Genomic DNA, 19,907 nt, shown 5'->3' on the forward strand with positions numbered 1-19,907 from the left:
CATGTTTTGCACATGCTATGACTTAATATTACACTCATCTAAATTCGGGATCAAGGTCGTTTCCTGCTTTGTCAGTCACACCCACTCACTGCTTTTAGCATGCTAGCTTCCTTTGTTAAGAATTCCTTTCCTGACTGTGGAGTAGATAAGGAAAAGGAGTGGGAAGCCCACTGACAGCTGGAAAGGACAGGTGCAAAGTTACATTGAATGGGATTCTTTATATACACCGTGACATATTCTGTTATTACACAGTTGTTTGGTTGGATTTACTGTTCTATTCCATTGGGTCTAGTCTAGATTGACAAAGTGCCAGCTGTTTCAGTGCACCACAGCTTTGGCTGAAACAGAGAAGGGGCAGGAGAAAGAAACAGGCAAGAGAAGTTTGCTTGGAGCACAAATTCTCTTACAAACTTTCCCTAAAATCTGATGCTGAGAAAATGAAATTCAGAAAGATTTAGCTGAGAAAAGAGGCTCCAATTCATCCTAAGTACTCTTTAGGATCTACTTTGAAGTTCAAAAAGACTCCTCCCACACAGGAAGTAAAACTTAAAATCTGAACTTGTCTGCTCTCTCCCAAAGGACTTATTGCAAGATGACCAAATTCTCCCACTGATTTGGGGAAATCATACTTTTTCAGTTGAAATGTGCACTTCATAAATGCATTAATTGTTAACTGATAGACCTTACCATTTCAACAACTTCTACTTCAGCTTTAATTCGAAGATGGTATAAAAACATCTGAAGATCACTTTTCATCTGAATACTATTGTCATCCATCTGAGCTACAGTGAAGATGCGCATTCTACATTTTCTCCACACCTATGAACAGAAAAGCACACTGTATCTAAAAAAATGCAATTAATTTGACCAGTACAGATATTGCTGGAAGACTGTTTTTAACTAGAGGCTTTTGAAATTTATGAAAAGATACAGCACTGCACTTATAATATTTTCAGCATGTCACCATAATATAGTTTATTTTTAGCTCAGCTTAAATGAACGCAGATGATGTGGCTTAGCAATTCATATTGTAGATCAGACCACAATAACTTATCCAACAAATTATTGTTAAAGAAATATTGGTGGATAAGTGCACAATGTAAAGCCTCCAGTGTTGTTGAAACGTATTTTGAAGAGGTACCCAGTTACCGTGTCTAATAGTGAGAAATGCTGGAACATCAACAACTTGATTTAGTTCATCAACAGCTAAAAATTGTACATCTGTTGCCTAATGTTTATGTGGACTATTATGTGAATTAAGCTCATAGTGCTAATGCCAAAATGTGTCATGTCACATTTAGGACTATCAGATTTCAATTGCAAAAATCTGGACAATCACTAGATGCTAGCTGGTAGCAGAGAATAATTGAATCTAGAATATCATTTAGTTTTCATCTTCTAGGACAGGGGTGTCAAACTCACATCATCATGATGACGTCATATGATGTATCGGGACTCCCCCCCTTCGCTAAACTGGACGTGGCGTGGCCAGCATATGCTGCCTTCAGCCCAGGGGCTGGGAGTTTGACAGCCCTGTTCTAGGGTATTATCCTACCAAACTTTGAGTCTTTGGTAAATATCATAAGAAAGCCATCTCTTCATTCAAGTTATTAATTTAAAATGTTGAAGAAGGGAGGGGCCATATCTACATCTTACAGAACCACAACTGATACCTCACATCAGATAGATGAGAGACTACTGAGCACACTTTTTAATTTTTGAGTCAGCTATATTTATTTGTCATGCGTCTAGCCTACCCTTAGTTTGATTGCTAATTAGAATGTCAGAGGTTATTTTGTTGAATGTTTTGCCAGGATACATGTTTAACTGCAATCTATTAAGATTAAGATTTATTACCCAATCAAAAACTGAAATAAAGTTAGCCTGGCAAGATTTGTTTATGATAAATCCGTGCTGATATATGCTAGCATTTTGCTGTCTTCAGTAAAAAGCTGTATATACTCTTTCTTGCCTTGAACATACCCTAAGAAAATTTTTGTTGTTGCTCTTACCATCACTCATCAAGCCCATTCTGAGACTTACCTTTCTTAAGTGCCTCTCTTCAATTATGGGCTATGTACAGTCTATACAGTTTGATTTCTTGTCTCCCTTTCATCCTGTTGTGTTGTTGTTTTTAGATCACTATGAGTCCGAAATATTATTATCTTTTTATATATCAATAGCAATATATCTCAATCTTTGCAAAGTTTTCCAAGTAAAATAAATGCTACCACCTTATGTTGTTTCAGGAGGAAAGGAAGCAACATCAGCATGCCACCGTCATGAACAATCCACCATATATCTATGTTGCCCTCACTAAAACGTTCCTGATTCACTGGAAACAAGTCTATGTTTTTAGCAACTAGTAGAGCTTGCTGTGCAGCTGTTGTTTCTCGTACAGTGTCTGAAACACAAATGGTAATCAGTATTTTAGAGTTGGGTAAGTACTATTTAAGGATCTTAACAAGAATCAACGTATGCAGCAGAATGAAAGTGTATTATTTAGCTGTAAGTCCACTTCTCAAAGTAGTCGTTTAAGAATTTACACACAATGGTTAGATGAATACACCAGAGCCTATTTGCAATGTTCTATCACTTACGGAATTTTTTGTTAAGAAACCACACTGTATGCAGCAAACATAAGCAGGTGCAGTTTCCACTAAATCCTTGGTAATCTGAGAGGAATGCTGAAATTACTCAATGCTGAACAGAATTAGAGAATGGATTGTGTGAATAACCAGTTCTATATACATATAGATAATGAACATAGCTTGTTATCCGGTAGAAAATCTGGTGCTCATAAGGTGACTGAACAAAGCACAGGTCTTCAAGTCTTTATGAATGGATGTCCATAATGAAGAATAAAAGTGGAATGCTGGGCTCAAGTAACAGCCTGCATAATGCTGATATTATAAGATGTCATGACACATGTGGCTTTAAAGTGATCAAAGATCTGAGGAAGATACTGTCATTTAGAGATCAAAACTAAGTTTGATTTCTGCAACTTTCTATATGAAAAGATTTTGAGAAGAAAACCTCAATCCTTTGGTGGGACCTTGAAAAGCCCAAAACAAAAGGCACTCATTTTGTAATTATGTAACTTTATGACACAGAAAGCAACTCTTGGAACAACAAAGGGATGCAATGACTTTTGGGGTAATATTGAGGGGTTGAGGAGAAAAATAGGCATGATTCACCTTCTAAATGGTGTGAAGGGAAGAGGTTTCAGGAGATCTGTGAAAAATGTTATTTGGAGATCTGTGAAAGCGATTTTTATTTTATGAAGAGTAAGAATTAATCGCAACCTATGAAATACATTTCTCAGTAAGTCAAATTCACTGCTACTAAGAATACAATTTTCCATGAAAAAAGATGATTTGGACCAGTCACCCACTGCTGAAATGGCTTTAACATTAGAACCATGGAAAGATCCCAGACAGGAATTGATAGGGATATTAGTGATAGTGATAAACACAATCAAATATTTCCTAAAATTCTTTAAAATGCATTAGGAAAGAGTTAAATAGTATCCACCAGAGGGCAAAAGAAAGAAATATGTTTATGGAAGTGAAAACCAAGCCACAGTTTCAGAAATAAAGGAAAACCCAAAAGGAAAGATACTGAAGGGAACTGAATTTATTCCTTTCTTACATAATCTGCAAAGGATCTGTACTTAGCTACAAAACAAGTTCTTATGCAAGGCTTCCAAGAAGTTAGGAGGACCTATCTAGTAAACCTGAAGGGAAGTTATGGCCAAATCCTTCAAACTGTAAGGGGAAAGATAGTAGAACAGTAGTTGGTAGCAGGTAATCTCAGGATGTAAAGATATTCTCACAGCAAGCTAGCTGCACTCTTCACTGCTGAGCCTATTGTGAGGATGCAACTAGCTAATTCTTTGGAGATTTTTCAAGGATTCTGGTAGCAGAGGACCAGGCTGAAGAAGGTACCAGAAAAGATTCATTCCATGAGAATAAAAAGTCCTAATAGTTCTGCCTTTGCCACCAGCTTTGAGTGTGCAGCAGGGAAAATAGATTGCTTTAGTGTTACTTGATCAACCGATCACGGCTATATTCAGTATGTAGCTTTCAATAATGAAAATCATACAGATCAATGCCTAATAGAAAATGTGAGGTTTAAAAGTACAGTGGATTTAGTAACACTTTCTTGGCATCACCTGATATAATTCGAGCTGTTTAACACCTAAATAGATCCCGGAAGGCTGACAAAGCTAATCATTTCACTGACGGGGTACTGAGATACTTCTGATGGAGACTTAGATCCATGGATGTATTAAAGATGTGCCTCTCACTCAGAAATTAGCATGCCAATGGTGACAAGCTGCGTCAGAGAAATAGTTGCCCCTTCAGTAAGGTTTTCCTGTAGCTAAGCATCAATTTACAGCTTGTTGATACATTGGAAAGATGGAGCTTGATGGAGAGATTCCAAAGATGGAGAGATTTGAAACCAGATGTAACGACACTAAGGTAACATGCTTGTAAGGAACACTTCCAGAGTTGAGCAAAATAGTCCTTATCACTATGACGTTTGCATCTGTTAGTGCAAAAAGAAGTTTAACATTCGCACTCGCTGAAATGGCACTGATAGTCACTCTTATGAATCAGATAATCCTCAAAAGAACGAGAAAATATCTTATAATTGCCCCAGAGCTTCAACTGTATGGAAGGGTATGTGGTAAGATTTACCAAGAATTTCACCCTGTGTATGAATCACAGAGGCTAGATATGGGAGTCTCATTTTTGAATGCTTCTTTAAATAGGCATTTAACTTGGTACAGAGCAAACACAGATGGATAAATAAATTTGTATATGTTCAAGTGGATTATATCCCAACTATTAATTATTGTCTATGAAATTCAATTCACTCTGTTATCAAGCCATCATTTGCAGGATACAGTTCTCTTTGAAACTTTCAACATGATAACAGTCAATTTGATAAATATAAATTCTCAAATCTACCCGTATCGATTTTTAAAGAAACACATACCAACAAAGTTTTTCCAAGAGAATCTATTATCCGTCTGCTTCCAGGACTGAGGCCATGCCATTAAAACAGTATTATGTTTCATCCCCCCAAGACCAGCAGACTGAATCAAATGAGAGATTCCATCTCTAACACTCGGGGACACAATGATTTGGCAAAATCCTTTGGTTTTTTCTGTTCCCATTAAAGATCGAATATTCTTTAGGGGGAAAAAATACAAATTAGGGTAAAAGGTATTTAGACAATAAAAAATTATGAAGAATTTTAATGCATTTTAAGGATTAATAAGTTTCTCAAGTAAGTTTTTGTGAATACCAGTCTAATTATGAAACTACGGTATACCTGAAAAAAACAGATACTTTAAATGAAGAAGTGATCTGGCTAAATCAAAAGGAAAGAAGTCACAGACTAAATGAAAACATTTTAAGATCTAAAAATTAGGAAATGAATTACTGATGGACCAATTATCACCTTTGTTACCTGGAAATTGGATTTACTTCTTAAACAGGATGCAAATATAGCAATTTCTATGAGTAAGAAAACGGAAGAAGGTGTAATTAACTCTACTTGTGCAATCTCCTTTTGTGTTTCCAGAACTAAATATAAATTAATATAATAGCACAGCTTTTAATATTAGGAAAATTGGCATGGACTATAGCTTCTCCTTGTTTTATAATTATTCTGTGTTGTATTGATTCCATAATTATGTATGCAAAATAACTTATATTGGTTACATGTAATTAAGTTACTTAGTCTTAGCCAGGGTTCAGTAATTACTCCTGAAATGTTCCTCATGGTTATTCTTTTCTCAAATGAAGTTCATTCTTCCATGTATACCAGTGGTAGTTAACCTGGTCCCTACCGCCCACTAGTGGGCGTTCCAGCTTTCATGGTGGGCGGTAGGGGTTTTGTCCGATACTGAAGCACTTTCCTTTTTTTAAATTTAATTGACTTTTTAAGAAATTTTCATAGCATTATTTAAAAACATTTTCATTAGATTTTCATAAAATTCCCCATGACAATTTAAATTTCTGAAAATATACTATTTGTATCGCCCACGCATAAGTTTAGTTCATGTTACCTAAGTGAAACTAAATGGTGCTATAGTGCGACCACAAACAAAAGAATCTTGTCCCAGAATAGCTCGCGCATCTCCCCCCATACCACCCAGCTGTAACAGACAAGCAGAGCTGGTAGCCGGCACACCCCACCCCAAACCCAATCCACGATGTGCAAGAGGCATGCGCAGGCGACGATACATGGCGCATTACTGTGGAACCAGTGGGCGGTTAGAAAATTTTACTACTAACAGAGATACAAAAGTGGGCGACAGGTATAAAAAGGTTGACTACTCCTGATGTATACAGTCTCTCTAACTTTATTTTAAAAAGCAAAGCACAATTTCAAAATATCATCTAATTTTAGGAAACAGCACTGAACTGCTATATTGCTTTTAAAATAATCAAACAGTGGTATTAAAAATTTATATCAGCAATCATTTACAAACTGCTGAATCATTTTCTTTTCCTGAAAGTATTCCAAATAGACTTCTGTGTCACTATCTTGTTAAATATTTAGAGGATTCTACAATTAAGTCAACGCTGACTTCATACAAGCTGAAATTAAAGTACATTTCTCTAAGCATTTTGCTTCAAACCCTGTTCTTGTGAAAAAGCCCTATTCAAACTTTCTAAATATAGATATTAAAGTATTTTGTGCAAAAAATTGGATAGCCTGAGGTATCAAGGATGGAAAAAGAACACCCTGCCAAAAAATCATCTATGTGGTTGTTAAGAATTAACAACTGTACAAAATTAAAAACCAGACTTACAACAAATCTCTTAGTATATAGAGAGTGACCAACCTGAACTTGATGCCATTCACAGAACAGCAACCTTTTGTTTATTGGGGTTTTTTTTTGGTACTATTGGAACGCCTACTACCTGGTTAAGAGACGTTTTCCCATATAGCTATAAGATTAATCAATCAATAGATTTTATTATTAAAATCAAAAACTTATAGTGATAAGGAATTATTGCCAGAGCACATGAAAGAAGTATCCCTATTATAAATATCCTTCTCCAAGTGCTGCCATCTACTTTACAAAAAGTTTAGTGTTCAGTTTTCCAGCTAAAAGTGAATATGCAATGAAGAAAATATAATTGGTCAATTTATACATTTGATATACATGTATTTTCTTTTACAACATAAGTTATGGTTACTTATTAATGTTATTGTTGTGACTGTGAGATGGTATTAGTATTATATTGCAGTTACATGCAGTTCTTAACTGGCTTTTAATCATCTTCAGATGTTGACTATAGAGTTATAGTCAGGATTATTATGCCCAATATTATTATGGGAATCTCAAATATAAATGTATTTTATAAATATAAATGCTATAAAAATGGGGAGACTCTTTCATTGGAAAAGGAAGAAAAATAAAGATGATAAAAGTTCAAATAAGAAGAAATTTCTTATGAAATAGAATAGAATAGAATAGAATTTTTTATTGGCCAAATATGATTGGACACACAAGGAATTTGTCTTGGTGCATATGCTCTCAGTGTACATAAAAGAAAAGATACTTTCATCAAGGTACAACACTTACAACACTTAATGATAGTCATAGGGTACAAATTTAACACTTAATGATACCACACTTAATGATAGTCATAGGCTACAAATAAGCAATCAGGAAACAATCAATATCATATAAATTGTAAGGATACAAGCAACAAAGTTACAGTCATAAGTGGAAGGAGATGGGTGATAGGAATGATGATAAGATTAATAGTAGTGCAGTTTTAGTAAATAATTTGACAGTGTTGAGGGAATTATTTGTTTAGCAGAGTGATGGCGTTCGGGGAAAAACGGTTCTTGTGTCTAGTTGTTCTGGTGTGCAGTGCTCTATAGCGTTGTTTTGAGGGTAGAAGTTGAAACAGTTTATGTCCATATGAATATCTTATCTGCACTGACTCTCAATCTTTCATGTAGCAATTACCAGAGAAACATTTGTTATCAAATAAGTGTTTTACAAATTACAAAATAGCCTCGATTCTTTGAATATTATAAAGGTTTTTGCTAGGCAATTAACATAAAAACCAGGAATTTCCACTAGCAGTTTTGTGATACTAGAAAGCAAACATGAATATTAAGTCTTACTATCCTAATTTTCTTGGTGTTCATATATATACATACCTCTTCAGCTCTTTCAGCTTCTGCGTATTTATCAAGATATGTTCCTGGGAGTACAGATCCCACAATGGTCAATCCTTTTCCAGCTTTCAATTGACAGGTAAAAGAAAGCAGCCGAGGATGTTTTACTAACTGTTCTGAATCCAAATTCAGTAGTACTAAGACTTGAGGCCTGAAGTATATAATACAAAAATAAATTGTAGAGGATGCCTCTTCAAAATCATAATTTTCCAACACAGTAACACAGCATTTCATATTATTATAGGCTTTATTTTCAATATATTTGCATTTACAATTTACAGATGGCTCTCCCTGTTGCGTTTACTCCCAGATAACTGAAAAAAGGATTTGATGTGTTAAATATTAAATGCATTCTTACCTCCAATTTTTGGTATGAGGGTGACCATGGTCAACTCGAAGTAGAGCATAACGAGCAGCATTTAAGGACAAACCTCGGATTCCATCTCCCCATTCTTTTTCAGCTCTTAAAAGGAGAATTAACAGAGGTTTGCAAACATTACATGTTTGTGATACTTCTATTTTGTTTTGATACAGTAGACAATATAAAGGGAGTTCAGGGGAACAAGCTTATACATTATGCTTTATTTTAGACAAATTTCCTTGAGTGCTATCAGTGGCAATAATGCATACTGACTGATGGAAATGCATATAATAAAATGCCTTTAATATCTGCAGTCCGTTTCACCATCTTTCAATTGCTTCCAAAAGAAATACTATTTATTTAGTGGATTACAGAGTAACCAGAATGGATGATCAGGTCCTTTGAAGTATAAATATCACATCACAACTAATATTTGTCATCTATATCTATATTTTACATATAAAATTCAACATTGATATTTCATTGAAATAAATGGTCACAGCATAAATCACAATTGCACATTCATTTCACAAGTCTTGGTTGGATCTCATCTTTGTTTTTGAATGTACTGAAACTTGAATAAATCCATTCCATCGTTTTTTCCCAAAGTGAAAATATTTGAATAACTACCGTGTTTCCCCAAAAATAAGACCCTGTCTTATATTTTTTGGAACCCTGAAATAAGCACTTGGCCTTATTGCCATGCGCTCAAAAGCCCGATTGGGCTTATTATCAGGGGATGTCTTATTTTGGGGGAAACAGGGTAGCTTTTTTCCTAATCATAAAACAACTAATTCCCATATTTTTATTTATTTCATTATTTCTTTTTATTTATGAGCCCATGTAATAAGTGGAGAAGGGAGATGCATGGTAAAATTTATCTACAGATCAGGGCAGCATCCTTATCTTCACTAGATATGCTGGATTACAAACTGCAAAAGCACAGGCAACATAGGCAAGGAATCCATGATTTATATTTTAAAGCATCCAGTGAACATTAACTTGCTTATTCCTACTATATGTAATCCATTTTTTACATATTCCGAGTAATATAATGTTCAGCATTAGTTTTTTTCTTAAAAGTACAAAATAGCTGAAAAATGCACATGGAATATATTAAATAATTAGTGTCTTTTTTAAAGAACATTGCAACAAAATTGAATACTAAATTACATATACTGTAAGTAACATTTTTAACTAAATGTTTTGCATTTATGTCATAAAAATTACTTTCCTCCAAGTGTATGAATGTTTTTAATTAAACAATAAATAAATGTGTATGCTTACCCTCTGTATTCTATGTATTTATAAATACATCCTGCAATTAGCATGGCAACCAAGGCATAGTACCAAGAGCAAATGAACATCAAAGCAAGACACAAACTCATTCCTAAGAATGAAAGAGTCCTGAAAGGAAACATGTTCTTTAGTTGGTCATATTTATGCATATGTTCCACTTAATCTAACACAATGACAGAGTTTCTAAACTAACATCATTCAATATACATGCTTAACAGAATAATGCAAATACAATAATTAATCTTATTGCTATGCTGGCTTTTATCAAGGAACTCAAGGTAATGTAAAATAATCCTAAGTGAAATGGTTTCAATGTTATAAAATGAACTGGTGTCCACAAATTATAATGCTAAATTTATAACATAAAGCTGTCTCTCTAAATGGAAAAATGTAAAGATTTAAAATTATTCCAAACATGTAACCATAAACTAATTTTTGGAAATACATGCATGTTCCATCAGATACTGATTCTTTCTAATTTACAATATTTTTTTCATAGTACAAACAAAGCTACAGCATTAGCTGGTTTGTTATGTTTTATTTTGATTGTCACCTCCCAAGCCTTGCATGGATATGTGCACTTCTCTCTATAGTATCTGCCCAGTTAGCTAGTAAGGTGGCTCACTCTGTGTCACTTGCTCCACTGTCATTTTTGGGAATTATACAAGTGGGCCTTTTCAAATGCTGCTCCTGTTTTAAGAAACAGCATTTCCCCAAATAGATAGGAGGCCTCCCTTCTGCTCAAAAAATCCATTAAATCCTGGCTAATTCATCAGGCCTTGGGTGCATAATAGTATTTGTTCCCTCTAGGAAAAGAAGCTGTCTTTTGCTTGGTTACTATTTATTGAATAAAGATTTCCAGTACTATATATTTCTATATATTATTATTGTTGATATTATAAATTAGGGGTGATGCTAATCTGTCCCATTTGTTTTAATATAATTTACAAGGGTTGCAATTATACCATATCAGTCAAAGCTGGTTTCATTCACTATGGTTTTATGACCAGTTACATAAATCCATACATAAATGCTCTGTACTAAATTTCCAGTGCAACCCACTATTAGTTTATCAATTTACTAGAATATTGCATTATAAGTCTATAAATATAAATTATTTAGGAACATTTATAAGTGAAATTTTATATGTGCAGTGAGATATACTTCCAATTCCTAAATTCTGTTCAGTCAAACATAATACTTTGTTCTTATTATCTATTTCCCTGCTCTCCTATGGAAATAATGGGAAATAACTCTCTTCCCTTTATCTCTTTTACAAAATTATATTATAGAGTGCTGAAATAAATAAGCAAATAAACAAAAATATTTTATAACTAAAAATATAAGATATCTTAAAAAACAATAAATTTACAAACCAAATGCTTCCAGAATTAAATTAGTAAAGAACATGGTGTACCAGTGATAATATTTGAAACGAGGCCTCCAGTTTGGTGTTCGGAGAAGAGTCTGAAGTGCACATGCCAAGTTCACAAACAGATAGCACATAAGGAAAAACCTAGGGGGAAAAAAACCATGTTTATAATTTAAATGAATGGCACTATTCACTCAGGACATGGGAACAGAGATAGCCCAGGGAAAGAAAAAGAAGAGGACAAGGTTACAGATAGAAACTGCAATCTTAAAAAGATTTCTGATGGTATAATAAGCCAGTCCAGACAATTTTTGTAATTAAGTGATGAGGCATGTGATTTGCTGCCTTTCTGCAGTTTCAAAAAAGCAAAGGTTCCTTTCAGACTAACACAAAATCTGAAGTTTAAGGTATTAAAAAAGAGACAAGACTTGCCAGAGTGTGATTCTATATTACACTTCACAACATGAAATAAAAAGGCCTCTGTTCCATAATATACTATAATGCCTATCCCAATTTTGTGTTTTATGAGTTTGATGCTCACTAGCGAAAGAAAGTAAAAGGCTGGTAGTGAAGAAACAAATAACGGTGTTATTTCTCCATTAGATTTTTAACATCTTTGTCAGTAAAAGAGACAGGAAACTTTTTCCTGAATCTAATTCTGTGGGGAAAGTCTAAACAGACACACACAACCTTGCCATGTCACCTTTAGCGGAGGGATTTTCTCCTTCTCCACAGCCACTATAAACAGGAAACCTACATTTCTTGGTATGGTCTCCCTATTGTGGGGTTACAAACATGCTGCAACCTCAAGCCATGCAAAAAGACTGAAAATGTACACAGTAAGAGTGCTTGGTAGTGCAGTGCTACCATTCAGATTCAGAGGGCAAAAAGTAAATAGGAGATTTGTCAGCATAAACCTAGCATTAAACTTGTATCTTTATAAGCACTTCCCCCAATAACATTGGCTGTGTCATCTTACCAGCTGCAAGTGGGAAACGCCTGATTGAATGACATATTATAAGTGGAGTGAGTGCTTGGTCAGTAGTCCCAGACCGAGTACAAGGTGCAGTTTCTCTTACTTTCTCAGAGCAGTACTCTCAAATCATCACCAGTGTATATATTGTTACAAACGCAAGTAAAAAATTGTGTTAAATTTGCAGGAGAAATTCTTAATCCACCTTTCATTTTCTCTTTTCTCCAATCTGCCTACGCAATTGTTACTGTCTGATATTGTTTTTTAATATTAAATTATTATCTATCTTTTTGACGTGACTAAACATCACATTATCTTTTGCATCTGTTACTTCGGTAGTCTTATTTTTATGTAAGAATGGCTCCTTAAAATATTTTATTTTGGCTAGTATTCTTCAGATTTAGCTTTTGAGTTTTATTCCATTCCTTTTAAAGTTGTTCTATTAATTTTGTCTTTTGGATATTGTCCCTGGAACTCCTTATGACTTGATAACTTTGCCGGAGTGCTTCCTAAAAATAAGACTGCAATTTTTATATGATTTTAAGATAAATTGCAAGACAAATATGTTAAAATCTACATAGATATACGTACATGGAGAGTATTGGAGCCACACTATCCAGAGAAGCAATAAGAATTCCAATCTCACAGATAAATGCAGTGAGGAGCAAAGCCCATGTAGGTTCTCCATTTGCTTTTCCATGGCCAAACACCTTAAAAAAACATAACTGTGTTTACTGAAAAGATACAATATACTCAGTTCAAATATAATGATCAACTGTAGTAGATTATCTTCTGTAATTTTTGAAAGTAACAAATCTGAAGAGCTTTGTTCAAAACAAGTACTGTATTTTTCGCTCCATAAGATGCACAAGTCAATAGGCAGAACTGGCACATAAGAGGACACCCACCTGTGGTCCTCTCAGGCTCTGCCTGATATTTTTTTTTTCTTGTTTTCCTCCTCTAAACCTAGGTCAGGTTATGTCAGGTGTGTTTTATACTACAAAAAAATAAGGTATATTTTTCAAGCTTAGATTGGCATACCACCTTTGGAATACAGGTAGACTTAAAATGGCAATTGGAACTCAAATTTCCATTACTAAATGATGGCTATTCCTGTAACCGCTGTTGTCATTTTTAACTGAGTCCCATGATCAGCTCCCTGCCAGCTTCCCACCATCAAGTCAGCAAAGAAGTCAGCAGCTAATTGCAAATCCCAGGCAGTTCACAAGCAGGCCAGCAGGCAGATATGTGGCTGCTGCCAGAGGGATGCACAAAGTGGCAAGGGAGGCACAGTGAGGCTCAGGACAGAGTGCACACGTGTGTGCAAGGGGGGCACACTAAGCGTGGGGGGAGATGTTCAAAAGCGTGGCATGTAGAAGGTATGCAGGGGTGTGTGAAGGAGGTGTGGCGAGGCTCAGAGTTGCAAGGGAGGTGCAGTGAGGCTCAGGTGGCTAGCAAAAGTGAGCACTAAAATATGCAGGTAGTAAAGAAAATGCGGCAGAGAGGAGACAGATCTTTGTATGGTGAGTGAGTCTGGCATGGCAGGATGGGTCGGGGGATGCAATTGTGGGGAGCGGGGGGAGGGATAGGCAGGGTGAATGTTGCAGCGCCACTGAAGTTGTTCACAAGGATGAACGACTGCTGTGGTGTTGCAACATTCGTAATTTTGGGATATGTCGTGAATACTTGGGAGGGTGTTATCACGTAACTTTGAACAGTCATTAAGTGAACTGTCGTAATTCAAGGATTACCTGTATTATCACAGAATATTCTGAAGATAGAAAGTAATTTGATTGATTTGGTTAGTATGTTATATGAAAGTCAATGAGGTCGTAAACTTTTAGCTTATCATGAGAACTTAAGCCAGTTTTGATTTATTCAGTAGTCCAGGTATTTTTAAACTTGGTGATACTGTATATCTCTAAGTCTAAAGTACTTTGTGTCAATTCCCCAATAAATAACCAAATATAAGTGCTGTGGTTGGTGGATGATGTTGACTGACTGTCAGACTTACAGGCTTGTCAATCTTCACAGAATCCATTTCCTACTTCCTCTGTAGACTTGTCTGGGCAAAACTGCAGGAATTTGGGGCTGTGCTCCCACTCAAAGCAGGAGCATTGTCAACATGGTTCTATGCTTTTCAAACAACCACAATTTCTCTCTGGGGACTGACATTCCCATACTTTGATAATTCTTGCAATAGTTCATTATTAAACAACATATGGTTTGCCAGACTTATAAATACTGAATAAAATTAGGCTCAGAGTGTAAAGGAGACACGTGTATAACCCTAACAGATTAGGGCTCCAAGATTTGGGGTGCAAAATTCTGGACATTTATTAGATTACCCCAAGAGATACTAAAAACTAATTTTCACTGAAGTAGTCCAGATTTCTGTGGCTCAAATCTAATAAACGTATAATAAATGTCAAACCAGGTTTATAGCTACTTACAATAACTTCTATTCTACTGAACATAGTCAATAAACTGCAGGAACAGCTCAGTCCTATAGATCAATCTGATAATTGCAATTTTACAATGGGAAGTCAGTAATTCACTTTCACTAAATTTGATCCCAGTATCATGAGCCTGAAAATTTCCCTTTGGTGTCTTTTCCTACAAGCATAAAAGCAGATATGACTCATTTTAATGACGCATACTTGATTTGGCTTGATCTTTCCTCCCCCCCCACTCCCCCTTTCTAATTTTATCATCACTTCTTCACTTGTCTGGAATAGCAACTCCTGTGTGGCTGTGGCTAGCATAGATTGTGACCTATACAATGTACATACATTGCCATTCTGATGGTGCTGTGATGAAAAGAATACCCTTTGCAACAGGCAAACATGACAGCACCAACTGTTGCTACAGTTATAGTTAGCAGCAGCAACAGACTTATTGTACTGTCCCCTGCTTTATTTAGCCCACTGAATTGCTGTAAGCCACAGCAGGTGAAATGAGGTCAAATCGGTTTGTAAGGATTGCTGCTCTGAACAGACAACCATCAGTTAATTCTTTAGCGCGATCTATGTAAGTAATATATATCTTCTGGTTCCTGGCCCCATCTCCTCTCCTCTCCACCCACTTAATCTATAAATGACTTCAGTTGTGCATCTCAGCAGCAAGAAGTGACATGATCAATGGCCTGCTTAACATAGTAGCTGCAATATGTTCCACTTGAAATTCCAATTCATACAGGACGATAGAAATGCGACATTCTTTAGAATATAGAAATTAAGCAAAGCCAAATTGAACAGGGTACTCTGCTTCCCAAGGAAGAGGTAGACTATGAATATATATATGTATGTATGTATGTATGTATGTATGTATGTATGTATGTATGTAGGTCTTTGGTTATTCGGGTTTTCTCCCGCGTAAAATTGGAAGTGTCTTGGCGACGTTTCGACGAAGTCTCATTCGTCATCTTTAGGCTTCAGCTTCGTGCTTCTGGGAGCAATGTGTGATTGCAGCTGTTTCTTCCTTTTTAACTGCTAGTGGGGGTTTGAGCTGATTGGGTGGGAGCTTGGCTGTGCTCTGATTGGATGGGGGTTTTTTTTGTGCTCTGATTGGCTGGGAGTGTGTCCTGTTTGGGTGGGGGCTTGGTTGTGCTCAGATTAGTCTGAGTTGCAGGGGGATTTGAGCTGGTGAGTTGCATTGCTTTTGTTTGGCTTCGTGTTTGTGGTCGTGCTACATCTTCATAGTGGGTGTCTGTCTGCTGCATGTATGGATTGGAGGGGTTTGAAATGGCTAATGTTGCAGTTGCGGTCTGGCTTCTGGTCCTTGGTCGTGCTTCCTGATCAGTGTGGGTTTGGGTCTGCTTTCTGGGTGCATGTGTGGTGGTGACATCCTGTGTGGACCTCGTGAGTGTGGTTCTGGTGTCATTCCTCGTGTTGGGGATTCGTTTGTCAATAAGGGCGGGTTTCCAAATGGCAGGTAGGCGGGAGGTATCATCTCGTTTGTTCATGCTGTGTGGGCGTTTTTGTATCTCGATGGCTTCTCTGATTATTCTGTTGTTAAAGTGTTCAGTTTTGGTGATGGTTCTGGTCTTTTTAAAGTCAATATCGTGTCCTGTGGCTTTAAGATTTTGGACCAGGGAAGAAGTTGGTTCCTCTTTTTTGACTGAGTTCTTGTGTTCTTCAATGCGTGCACTTATTCTTCTGTTGGTTTGTCCGATGTATGTGGTGGGGCAGGCGGTGCATGGGATTTCATATACTCCTTGATTTTCTAACTCAATTTTGTCTTTGGGGTTTCTTAGGATGGTGGATATTTTTTGGTTTGTGCAGAATGCTGTCTTGATGTTATGTTTGTGGAGGATCTTGCTGATTCTGTCTGTGGTACCTTTTATATATGGGAGGAGGGCTGTGCCGTTCTCTTGTTCTCTGTCTTGGATTTTAGTGGGGGGTTCTTTTTGGATTAGTTTGGTAATCTTATTTCTCTGGAATCCATTGGATGTTAGTACGTTTGTGAGAGTGTGTAGTTCGGTTTTTAGGTGTTGTTCGTCAGCTAAGCATTTTGTTCTAGAGATGAGTGTCTTGGCTACGGAGTTGATCTGTGCTGGGTGGTGGTGTGAGAGTGCGTGCAGATAGCGGTTTGTGTGTGTTGTCTTCTGGTAGATGGTGTGTCCTAGGGAGCCATTGGGTTTCTTGTAGACTAAGACATCTAGGAAGGGAAGACATCTAGGAAATCCACCATCTGACCAGGACCTATGAAAAAACTAGAAGTCCAAAGAGCTTCCATTTTATGTGACCTTGCATTCCTACGAAACTGCCGAGATCAAAATTTAATCCCCACATGCTTCCAATTGAAATTCCACTCCAACTCTGCAGCTGCCAAACGCATCCTAAAAAGAACAGAATTGGCCCTAATCAGAAATGAACTTCACACAAAAAGATTCCTCCTAGATCAAATCAACAAAGATCTCCTCACACTTCACCTCAAACTCAGCAATAAGATCCACCCTGCACTTTGGGACAAATCCAAACAACTCGCCGTCTGGAGAGCCGAAACACAGACCACCCTCAAGACAGACACACACACCAACAAACTCCGAAGACTACAAGAACGCCAGAAACAAACCCGTTCCCCCTCACAGCCACACATGAAACAAACAGTGCATAACATCTCAGATAGGATCCTCACCAAAGCTGAAACCGATGTCCTTTCCAAAGGATTAAACTTTGCAGTCACTCCCAAATACATCCCCACTGAAACCATTATATGCGGAGTTGAAACCAGCCTGACCAAAATCAATCCCGATGACGCTAACAAAATCAGACTCGAAATCACCAACATCCTCTGCAGCAGCAAGCCACCCAAAAGCAACTTACCCAAAGAGGAACAGACAGCACTACTTAACCTGAAAAAAGACACCAGCATAATAATCCTACCAGCAGACAAGGGCAACGCCACGGTGGTTATGAACACATCTGACTACCAAACCAAATTAACCAACCTACTCCAAGACCCTGCATACAAGCCCCTAAAAACAGACCCCACCACCTACCTAGAAAAAAAACCACTAGATCCAAAATAAAAGCCTCCCCCATCAGCGAAGAAATCCAATGGCTCCCTAGGACACACCATCTACCAGAAGAAAACACACACAAACCGCTATCTGCACTCACTCTCACAACACCACCCAGCACAGATCAACTCCGTAGCCAAGACACTCATCTCTAGAACAAAACGCTTAGCTGACGAACAACACCTAAAAACCGAACTACACACTCTCACAAACGTACTAACATCCAATGGATTCCAGAGAAATAAGATTACCAAACTAATCCAAAAAGAACCCCCCACTAAAATCCAAGACAGAGAACAAGAGAACGGCACAGCCCTCCTCCCATATATAAAAGGTACCACAGACAGAATCGGCAAGATCCTCCACAAACATAACATCAAGACAGCATTCTGAACAAACCAAAAAATATCCACCATCCTAAGAAACCCCAAAGTCAAAATTGAGTTAGAAAATCAAGGAGTATATGAAATCCCATGCACCGCCTGCCCCACCACATACATCGGACAAACCAACAGAAGAATAGGTGCACGCATTGAAGAACACAAGAACTTAGTCAAAAAAGAGGAACCAACTTCTTCTCTGGTCCAACACCTTAAAGCCACAGGACACGATATTGACTTTAAAAAGACCAGAACCATCGCCAAAACTGAACACTTTAACAACAGAATAATCAGAGAAGCCATCGAGATAGAAAAACGCCCACACAGCATGAACAAACGAGATGATACCTCCCGCCTACCTGCCATTTGGAAACCCGCCCTTATTGACAAACGAGTCCCCAACACGAGGAATGACACCAGAACCACACTCACGAGGTCCACACAGGATGTCACCACCACACATGCACCCAGAAAGCAGACCCAAACCCACACTGATCAGGAAGCACGACCAAGGACCAGAAGCCAGACCGCAGCTGCAACATTAGCCATTTCAAACCCCTCCAATCCATACATGCAGCAGACAGACACCCACTATGAAGATGTAGCACGACCACAAACACGAAGCCAAACAACAGCAATGCAGCTCACCAGCTCAAATCCCCCTGCAACTCAGACTAATCTGAGCACAACCAAGCCCCCACCCAAACAGGACACACTCCCAGCCAATCAGAGCACAAAAAAACCCCCATCCAATCAGAGCACAGCCAAGCTCCCACCCAATCAGCTCAAACCTCCACTAGCAGTTAAAAAGGAAGAAACAGCTGCAATCACACATTGCTCCCAGAAGCACGAAGCTGACGCCTAAAGATGACGAATGAGACTTCGTCGAAACGTCGCCAAGACACTTCCAATTTTACGCGGGAGAAAACCCGAATAACCAAAGACCTACATACAAACACCCGCGAAAACCTCAGAAAACAAATACACACACACACCTTACATGGGAAAAGACTAGAAAATGCCAAGACTTACATACCTATACCCGTGAAAACCTAGGAAAACACACACACACACACACACACACACTATGTAGATCTTGGCATATTTGAGTCTTTTCCGTGGTTGACATATCTTAACGCCGGAGGTCCATCATCATCTTCAGGCTGGTGCTTACGGCTTCGTGCTTTTGGTTGCACAAACATGAAGCCGTAAACACCAGCCTGAAGATGACGAGTGAAACCTCATCGAAACGTCGCCAAGATACTCTCAGCCTTATACAGGAAAAGACCCGAATACGTCAAAACATATATGTGTGTATGTGTGTGTGTGTGTGTGTGTGTGTGTGTGTGTGTGTGTGTTTTCGTAGGTTTTCACGGGTAGAGGTATGTAGGTCTTGGCGTATTCAGGTCTTTTCCCGTGTTCACAACACCGAAGCCCAGGAAGTTAGAGCACAAGACTCAGGGGCTCACATTACCAGAACTCAGGACGTTTCCACTCAGCCCATTACCCAGGTCGTTACAACACAGAATACTAATGGGCACACAACTAAGACCACACCCACACAGGATGCTACGAAACAGCTGACTAATCTGCAAACATCCACCCCACCTATCAATCAAGATGCAACCACACAGCCAACCAACCCACTTACAGCAACAAAGCCAACACTCCACACCTCCCCACCAGTATTTATAGAGAGACGGCACCTCTGACTCACGCTTTGCTCGCACAAGCATGAAGCCGTAAGCACCAGCCTGAAGATGACGAATAAGTCCTCG

At 37.8% G+C, this 19,907-nt stretch overlaps 1 protein-coding gene across 8 annotated transcripts in view; it reads right to left on the bottom strand.

Annotated features, from left to right (window-relative positions):
• SLC12A7 (solute carrier family 12 member 7) overlaps positions 1 to 19,907 on the bottom strand; it is a 108,867-nt gene that overhangs the window by 20,437 nt on the left and 68,523 nt on the right. For all 8 annotated transcript variants that reach the window (XM_058175232.1, XM_058175229.1, XM_058175231.1 and 5 more), the window contains 8 exons: positions 12,817 to 12,935; positions 11,298 to 11,396; positions 9,869 to 9,988; positions 8,579 to 8,683; positions 8,203 to 8,371; positions 5,005 to 5,200; positions 2,235 to 2,404; positions 688 to 819 (listed from right to left, as the gene is read on the bottom strand). In XM_058175232.1, coding sequence (XP_058031215.1) covers positions 688 to 819; positions 2,235 to 2,404; positions 5,005 to 5,200; positions 8,203 to 8,371; positions 8,579 to 8,683; positions 9,869 to 9,988; positions 11,298 to 11,396; positions 12,817 to 12,935 — 1,110 coding nt within the window. The remainder of the gene's footprint in view (positions 1 to 687; positions 820 to 2,234; positions 2,405 to 5,004; positions 5,201 to 8,202; positions 8,372 to 8,578; positions 8,684 to 9,868; positions 9,989 to 11,297; positions 11,397 to 12,816; positions 12,936 to 19,907) is intronic.

This window comes from Ahaetulla prasina, chromosome 3 (genome assembly GCF_028640845.1).
Source record: "Ahaetulla prasina isolate Xishuangbanna chromosome 3, ASM2864084v1, whole genome shotgun sequence".
NCBI classification, from domain to species: Eukaryota; Metazoa; Chordata; class Lepidosauria; order Squamata; family Colubridae; genus Ahaetulla; species Ahaetulla prasina.